The 9,067-nt window shown below is 38.1% G+C and overlaps 1 protein-coding gene across 3 annotated transcripts in view; it reads left to right on the top strand.

Annotated features, from left to right (window-relative positions):
- The window catches only part of LOC102042439 (secretory carrier-associated membrane protein 1-like), a 36,099-nt gene extending 28,361 nt beyond the window's left edge, over window positions 1-7,738 (top strand). Inside the window, exons 5-6 of one of the 3 annotated variants that reach the window (XM_031065579.1) lie at window positions 4,922-5,023; window positions 7,508-7,738. In XM_031065579.1, the coding sequence (XP_030921439.1) occupies window positions 4,922-5,023; window positions 7,508-7,709 (304 nt within the window). In that variant the 3' untranslated portion in view covers window positions 7,710-7,738. The remainder of the gene's footprint in view (window positions 1-4,921; window positions 5,024-7,507) is intronic. The other 2 variants (XM_031065581.1, XM_031065580.1) reach the window with 2 other exon arrangements.
- The last annotated feature ends 1,329 nt before the right edge of the window (window positions 7,739-9,067 follow it).

The raw sequence follows: 9,067 nt of genomic DNA on the forward strand, positions 1-9,067 counted from the left end.
GGGGGTAAATCGAGATAATGAGAAAAACAAGGCGGGGATTATAGATGGACATGAAAATTGATACAAAAAGGCGGGAGTTACTATGGAAACCTGTGACGGACAGATAACTGCATGAGGGAGCAGGTGCAGGGAGTCTGGAGTCTGGGACAGAACCATCTTATAAAATACTGGAACCATTTTGAATAACAAAACTACAACTTATAAAACAGACTGTAATACAACTTAGAACACCACCACCACACACCACAACAGGCCAGGTGAAGGAGTTGCATTGTATGGAAGGAAGAGGTTTGATTGTATAGACCTTAGTGTTAGGGATGATGTGGTTGAGAGCCTCTGGGTGAGAATGAGGAGGATGAAAAACAGATGTAGTGGGTGTCTCTTACTGATCACCCAGCCAGGATGTAAGCTGTGATGAGTTATTCTATAGGCAATTAGGAGAAATCTCTGGATTGGTAGCCCTTGTCCTTATGAGGAGATTTCAACTTCCCAGATATCAACTGGGAATACCATATTGCTGTGACAAGCAAGCATGGGAAATTCCTGAAGTTCGTGAAAGAACTTTTTAGCACAAGGCCTCAGTGAGCCCTCTAGGAAAGATGCCCTCCTAAACTTGTTTGTGAATACAGAAGGACTCATGGGAGTTGTGATGACTGGTGATTGTCTTGGCCACATTGACCATGAAATGGTTGAGTTTGAAATTTTCAGTGTAACAAGAAACCAGGTCAGCAGAGTTCTAAGCTATTCAGGGAACTACCTAGCAGAGTACCCTGATTTTGAAGGCTTATGAGTCCACGAGTGTTGGTCAGTTTTTGAGAACCACCTTTTAAAAGTGCAGGAGCCGGCAATTCCACTGCATCAAAAGCCAAGCAAGTGAGGCAGAAGAACACGAGTTCCTTGTGGAACTCAAGAGGAAAAAGAAATTGTACGATCTCTGGAAGAAAGGTCAGGCTTAGCAGCAAAATTACCCAGCCATGGTTCTCATATGCAGCAAGAGGACATGAAATGCCAAAGCTGAGCTAGAATTTAAACTGGGAAGTGTTTTATCAGACAAGAAGGGCTTTTCAAAGTACGCCAATAGCAAGAGGAGGGCTAAAGAAAATATTGGACTGCTACTTGATGATGATGGTCACTTGAATAATAGGGATAAAGGAAAAGCAGAGGCATAAAATGTTTTTATTGTCTTATTCTTTAATAATACTGAGTCAGAGGACTGTGAGTGTGGTAACAGTCACTTTCCATTTGTGGACACTGAAATTGTGAGGGACCAGCTGTATCAGTTGAATGTTCACAAGTCTGTGGGGCCTTAGAGGGTCTGTGGGGCTCTGATACAGGGTATTGAAGGAGCTAGCAGATGTTATGGTAGGATCCCTCTCAAATATCTACCAAAGATCTTTGGAGTCTGGGGGGGTCCCTGCTGACTGGAAGCTAGGCAATGCTATTCCAATTTACAAAAAAGGCATGAGAGAAGACCCAGGGAACTACAGATGTGTTGTTAGTCTAGCCTCAGTACCTAGAAAAATTATGGAGATTACACTGGGTGCTATTGAAAGGCATTTAGAAAACAATGCAATCATCAGGCACAATGTGGGTTCACAAAGAAAAAATCCTATTTAACTAATTTGATATCTTTCTATGATAAATGTCACTTGCTGTCACTCTTGCTCTGAGAATGACACAGGAACAGGTGAGAGGCAGTACTGTAGAAAGAGCAAAGGCAGCTTTATTCAAGAGAACTGCGCGGTTTATATAGAGTGATACAATACATTCTATTTGATTGGCTAGTTAACAAAAACACCTTCCTCATACACCATCCTTGAGATGAACAGAAAGACAAAGTAGAAAAACACCACCTGCAGATTGTTTATACTAACAAGTTATCACATTCTTACAACTCCCTGAAAATTCTCACAAGCCGCTGTGAGAAACACTTGCCGTTTCTCTCTCTCTGTCTCATGGCATCCACAACTTGCCTAGTAGATGAAAAGAAGGCAGTGGATGTAGTTTTTTCTCAATTTTAGTAAGGCCATTGATACTGTCCCTCACAGCGTCCTTCTGGACAAGTTGTCCAACTGTGGGATGAGCAGGTTCGTGGTGTGCTGGGTGAAGAACTGATGTAAGGGCCATGCTCAAAGGTTTGTAGTGAATGGAGCTACATCTGCCTGGTCACTATTCACTAGTGGTATCCCTCAGGGTTCAATTTTAAAGCCAGTCAGTCCTGTTCAGTATTTTTACCAATGATCTGGATGCAGGAGTTGAATGCACCATTATCAAGTTTGCTGATGATACCAAACTGAGAGGGGCTGTTGGCTCTCTTGAGGGACAATAGGCCTTGCAGAGGGATCTAGATAGGTTAGAGCATCAGGCAACCATCAGTGGCATGAAATTTAACAAGTCCAAGTGCCAGATCCTGTACCTGGGATAGAGTCATGCTGGGCACAAGTATAGATTGGGAGAGAAGAGTGTGAAAAGCAGCCCTACAGAAAGGGATCTGGGGGTGCTCGTCAGCAGCAGGCTCAGTATAAGTCAGCAGTGAACCCTGGCAGCCAAGAGAGCAAACTCCATCCTGGGGGGCATCAAACACAGTAGAACCAGTTGGTCAAAAGAGGCGATGATCCTGCTGTATTCACTGCTGATGTGGCCTCACCTTGAGTACTATGTGCAGTTGTGGGCCCCACAACTTAAGAAGGATGTGAAAGTCCTTGAATGTATTCAGAGAAGGGCAACGAAGCTGGTGAAAGGGCTGGAAGGCATGTCCTGTGAGGAGTGGCTGAGGACTCTGGGTTTGTCTAGTTTGAATAAAGGAGGCTGCAGGGTGACTTCATGGCGCTCTACAGCTTCCTGGGGAGGGGAAGTGGAGAGGGAGGTGCTGAGCTCTTCTCCCTAAGATCCAGTGACAGGACGCATGGGAGTGGTTCAAAGCTGAGGCAGGGGAGGTTCAGAGTTGACAGTAGGAAGCATTTCTTTACTGAGAGGGTGGTCAGACAATGGAACAGGCTTCCTAGAGAGGTGGTCGATGCCCCAAGCCTGTCAGTGTTCAAGAGGCATTTGGACAATGCCCTTAATAACATGCTTTAACTTTTGGTAAGCCCTGAAGTGGTCAGGCAGTTGGACTGAATGATCATTGTAGGTCCATTCCAACTGAAAATATTCTGTTTGATTCTATTTATAGCTTCTACCATTGACATAGTATTTGTAGGAAATATTTAATTTTGTATTGAGCTGATAACAGTCTTAAGGAAAATTTTCATTAAATCTGTATCCCTTCATGGGCAGGTTAATAGTTAAGGATGTCTTTAATATTTGGCTTCCTGAATGAACTTCATAAAACCATAGACTTAAAAAATCTTATGTTGCTAAGTGACCTGTAGTGTCTGTAATTGAAGTAGGCTGATATTCTTAAAAATGAGTAATCAGGTACGTATTGATTAAATTCTAATATTTTCCTAGTTTTTAGCAGTTTGGATTTTGAAAAACTTTACAAGCTTGACAGGTGGTATCTTAGTCTTGAAAAATTGAATGGTTGGTTTGACTGCAAAATTGAACTCTTTTTTTTTTTTTGTGAAAATCAGCATGTAGAGATTCTAAATTCCCATACTCTCAGAGTATTTTTTTTAATTTCCTTTTCAGATTGAAAAGAATCTGGATGTTCTCAGTTTAAATGCACTAATTTTTTTTAGAGATAGACTGATAGCCATAAATTGCAGTTGAGCATTGAGCATAACTTTTAGACTAAATGAGATGTTTCTTTTTGCTAGCCAAGAAGATATTGCTGTACATACACATCTTTGAGAAATCGTATAGTCTAACTTGCATTTATTTGTACACTAAATTCTTACATTCTTAAGGCTAAAAATGAGAAGAGTATTTTTAATTTACTTGTCTAACTTTTGTTGATGACTGGTTACAATGTGGGTACAAATTGAGATAAATTAAAAATACAGAGAGTTGCCAGTATTTTAAAATTATACTATTTCATTTTCATCATAAATATTGCATGTTCTCTCTTAGTAGTGTTCTTTTATATGAAATTATTATTCCTGATTTGGTGGAGTTCAGTGTCATGTTATTTTTCAGGGTTTTAGATTTAGCAAATCCTTAGCATTTCTTAGTGACTATTTATTGTTTGGAAAAGGAAAACTACTACTTGCATATTTAATTTTCAATCATCTGTTCAGCTGAAATAGGGTGAACTTGTTGAATAAATAGAAAATAACAAATTCCCTTCTGCAGAAAGACCTATTACTGGCAAATTCTTGTTCAGTGACTTAAGTGATCTTTAGTTCCTTTAGAAATTTGGTAGAAAGCATATTATGCAGTCATTAGTTTTCATAGTAATACATTGAGGTATTTGAGATTCTGCCTGCATGTTTATATTTGGGGATTTTTTACAGGCTGTCAGGCTAACATTTTAGTAATTTAAACAGAAAACATATCTTGTATATTTTGTTTTTAAACAACAACTGTTTCAGTATTCTGATCCACATTGTGTTTCAGCAATTCCATATTAGTTTTTATTGCTTCTTACAAGTAAAATATTTTCTTCCCATCATGCCAGTACTGTGAACTTCAGTTTAAAAGTGGAGTGGACTTCTTTATGCATTGTAGCACAAGATGTATGTTTAGTCTAAGAGGCCCTGCTGTGTGCTGTACAGAACACTAAGGAATAGTATCTTGCTGTTATTCTCACCTCTGTGAGAGGTGCAAATGGCAAAAGTACTATATTAAAGAAGTAGCAACAGCTCATATATAAACACTCTACAAAACCACAGAATTACTGGAACTTCAAGTCACCATCAATAAAATATAAAAGCTCTTTTTCTTTAGTTAATGCAGAAAAAAAATTTAGATTGGTACTACAATATTTGTAAAAAGTAATACATTTCCTGGCTGCTTTAATTTTCCCCCCCCCCTCTTTCAGCAGTGACAGTTCATTCAGGTTCTTTGTGTTCTTCTTTGTATATATCTGTCAGTTTGCTGTACATGTACTTCAAGCTGCAGGATTTCAAAGATGGGGAAACTGGTGAGTATTCTGTTTTCTGTAGCATTGTATTGTCTGTAAGACAAACACTCATATTTGATATAGCAGCTGCAAACCAGTCCATGGTTTTAAAAGAAAAAATAATCTTGTGTTCACTGGAATTCTTACATTTAGCAGTCAAAAAAGCATTTTTGGAGTGCTCTTAGCTAGAAAAAGTATGTGAAACATATCCCAAGAGTATGAGATACTTCTGTTATTAGACTGGTCAAAATTGTCTTTCAATGTAAGCCACTGTCATGGTTTAACCCCAACCAGCCCTCAAGGCCCCCACATCTGCTTGCTCACTCCCCCACCAGTGGGATCAGGGAGAGAATCAGAAGGGTAAAAGCTATAAAACTCCTGGGTTGAGATAAAGACAGTTTAACAGGCAAAACAAAAGCCACACACACAAGCAAAGCAAACCAATGAATTAATGTACTGCTTCTCATACACAGGCAGGTATCCAGCCATCTCCAGGAGAGCAGGGCCCCATCACACATAATGGTTATTTGCGAAGACAAATGCCATCACTGCAAACTTCCTCCCCCTTCCTCCTTCTTCCTCCCACTTCATATACTGAGCATATCACATGGTCTGGACTATCCCTTTGGTCAGTTGGAGTCATCTGCCCCAGCTGTGTCTCCTCCCACACACCCCCAGCCTCCTTGACAGCTTGGCAGTATGAAAAGCAGCAAAGTCCTTGCCTCTGTGCAAGCCTTGCTCAGCAATAAGAAAAACATCTCTATATTATCAACACTGTGTTCAGCACAAATCCAAAACACAGTCCCATACCAGCCACTGGGAAGAAAATGAATTCTACCCCAGCCAAAACCAGCTCAGCCACTTTATACTGCTCTTTTATATATTACCTCTCCTCTTTTAGTGGTGTGTGGAGAACTTATTTGCTCTATACTTAGGATAAAGAAATAAGCAAAACTTAGAAAAAAATGCAAATAATTTAGGCTGTAATAATTTACTGTTGGAACATTATTTTGTATAATTTGTTATTTCTAATGATATTAATATACTTACAAATAAAATTTATTGCTAAAATTGGAAGAATTAATCAACAATGTATTTCAGTGAATATAGTGCTATATCTTTGATATTATTTGAAAAGCTAATTTGTCCAAGTCAGCTTTTTATTCAGTAATAGTTGATTTTCATTTTGATGCTTATAAATATATAAGCTTTTACTTGAACTTTTTATGTAGATATAGCTTTATTTATATAGATATAGCTTTATTTGAAGCTTCAAGGTCTAATATTAGGATTTTACAAGGAAAAGCTATTGGGAATCACTCACCCTTCTTGGGAAAAAAAAACAAAACAAAAGAACAAACTTGAATTAACAAAAAGCATGGTTGTAGTAGCCAGCTGATGGCATGGAGAGCTATAACTGGCAATAATGTACCTGGGTAATAACATTTCTGTGTATCAGCAGTTTTCTGTTAACCTCCAAATGTACATAAGGCAGAAATAAACATCACTGCTTTAGAACTGGAGTATAAGGGATAATTCTGGTTTATTATTTTTGCTCTCAAAGCCACTATTTGGCTTTTTCCTAGATAACTTGATTGACATGAACAAAGTGAAAAAGTGATTTTAGAAAACCAACTCTCCAAGTATGGCATGTGTACTTTTAAGGATACCTGGGGAAGTGGCATGAAAAATAGCCAGATCATCATCAAACGCTAATTGCAGTTTTGATTTTGGAGTTCTGTGCTAGAGTCCAATTGAACATAGGGGACATCAAAGCAATTTAAAACAAGTAGAAGAAAGTTTTAAGGTTGTTTCAGTTTACATAAAATTTTTGCTCTTTTTGGTGAAAGAATCTTTTCTATCTTAATGTGTTATTTTTATTAGGGCAACCTGCTCTTTTGTGACTTCAAGTTTATATTGATGTTTCAAATTTGAAGAAAGGGGAAATATTTGAAGTAATATTGATGTAGCAATCTGTTCTCTTAATTAATCTGACACTACCTACTTAAAAAATATATTAATCACAGTTGAGAAAGCATCACTGTGGTTACAGTAAAATTAATTTTCCCACATAAAAGCTCTGTGTGTGTGCCATATTTTTTGTTTTCTTTTTTAAGAAGTTAGAAGCTATCTTTTTAGGGATGTTTTCTCTTCCACAAAATCACGTAGTCTTAAATTATTCTGAAATTACAGTATGACCAAAAAAAAAACCAAAAAGTGATGAGCAACTCTAACGTCTCAATTTCCTCACAGCTCTCCTGAAGGATAATCATCTTTGCTAAATTTTTTCTTATAGTTTCACTGCATGAATTGGGAAAAATGGCAACTAAGCTGTAAAAGCTTATAGAACAGAAATATGCTCATATATAATTTTCATGAGGTTTTCTTCAAAAATATTCAGTTGATCAGAACCAGGATGTTATAAAGCTTCCCTTGATGTGGATAACTGTGGTTGAATGGTTCATGTGCTGTGCTAGTCAAGTTTGTATTTTCTTTTTCCTTCAGTGGGTGGATTTCGTCTCTTACTAGTCTTAATAAGAGTATCCCTGTTGGCATTATGATGACAATCATAGCTGCACTTTTCACAGCATCTGCTGTTATTTCATTAATTATGTTTAAAAAGGTAAGTTACTTATTATTCCCCTCTTCTGTTTTCTATGTTCTGGAGTTTGCTTTCCTGCTTGAGAGGCAATCTGTCTCAAAGTAATGGGGATTAAATTATATTCTTGAGCATGTGCTTGTGCCTTACCTTTTAACAACTGTGCTTCAGTAGTACTTTTTGCTTATACTGTCATGGAGTTATGAAATGCTGTTTTTACAGTGCACTTATTTCTGCAAACTAAAATGGGGAAGGATAGCTTTGAATAAGAGAAGCTGGGAGGTGAGCCCACAATTAAAGGGTGGGTGAATGCACTGGACACTAAGGTAGGACTTGTAGATGCAAGGTTGCAATTTCCAAATCTGTGGTGATTCATCAGGCTGAGTGAAGCATGATTCAAATGATTACTAAGTTTCAGCTCATAAAAATTACTCCTCATTAAAATCAATAGAAGAGTGAGATACCTAGCACCTTGGAAAATTATTTTTATTTCTCTGCTTGGATTATTTTAACATTTTGCTGTCAATTAATGATTGCACAGCATAAAACCTCAAAGATGCTGTTCTCCCTTGGTTCCTATTTGGGAATTTCCATCTGGAAAGCCTAAGTTTAGGTAATAATGTGCTAGTAAGTTTTTTATGTTGTTTCAATTAAATGTAACTGATAATTCTGCTGCTGATATGCTGGTAATTCTAATAATTCAACTGCAGTTACAGTCCCACTTAAAGGTCTTCATGTACCCAAACTCTACTGGCCTATTTACAGTAAGGTAGAAACTTCCTTTCTCCTTATTTGTTTTTTGCATAAATACTCAGGTATAGGAGAAAGAAACAAATGAAAAATATGTAATGTGAGTTTCTACCACATGAATCTGAATTCTTTTCAAAAAACATGTATACTCATATATGATCTGGTGATATTTATAACAAAAAAAAGTTACCTTAATTTTCCTGCTATGCTTATAGAATCATAGAATTGTTAAAGTTGGAAAAGACCTCTAAGATCATCAAGTCCAACCATCAACCCAGCACCACCACCATGTTCACCACTAAACCATGTCTTCAAGTATCCACATGTTTTTTGAACACTTTCAGGGATAGTGACTCTACCACTTGCCTGGGCAGGCTTTTCCAATGCTTTACAACTATTTCCATGAAGAAATTTTTCCTAATATCTAATCTAAACCTCTCCTGTCACAACTTGATGCCATTTCCTCTTGTCCTATCCCTTGTTACTTGAGAGAAGAGATCAACTCCCACCTCGCTACAGCCTCCTTTCAGGTAGTTGCAGAGAGCAATAAGGTCTCCCCATAGCCTCCTTTTCTCCAGGCCAAACACCCCCAGCCCCCTCAGCCGCTCCTCATAAGACTTGTGCTCCAGCCCCTTTTCCAGCTACATTACCCTTCTGTGGACACACTCCAGCACCTCAATGTCTTTCTTGTAGTGAGGGGCCCAAACCTGAACACA

The sequence above is a fragment of the Geospiza fortis genome, unplaced genomic scaffold (genome assembly GCF_000277835.1).
Source record: "Geospiza fortis unplaced genomic scaffold, GeoFor_1.0 scaffold1118, whole genome shotgun sequence".
Taxonomy (NCBI): domain Eukaryota; kingdom Metazoa; phylum Chordata; class Aves; order Passeriformes; family Thraupidae; genus Geospiza; species Geospiza fortis.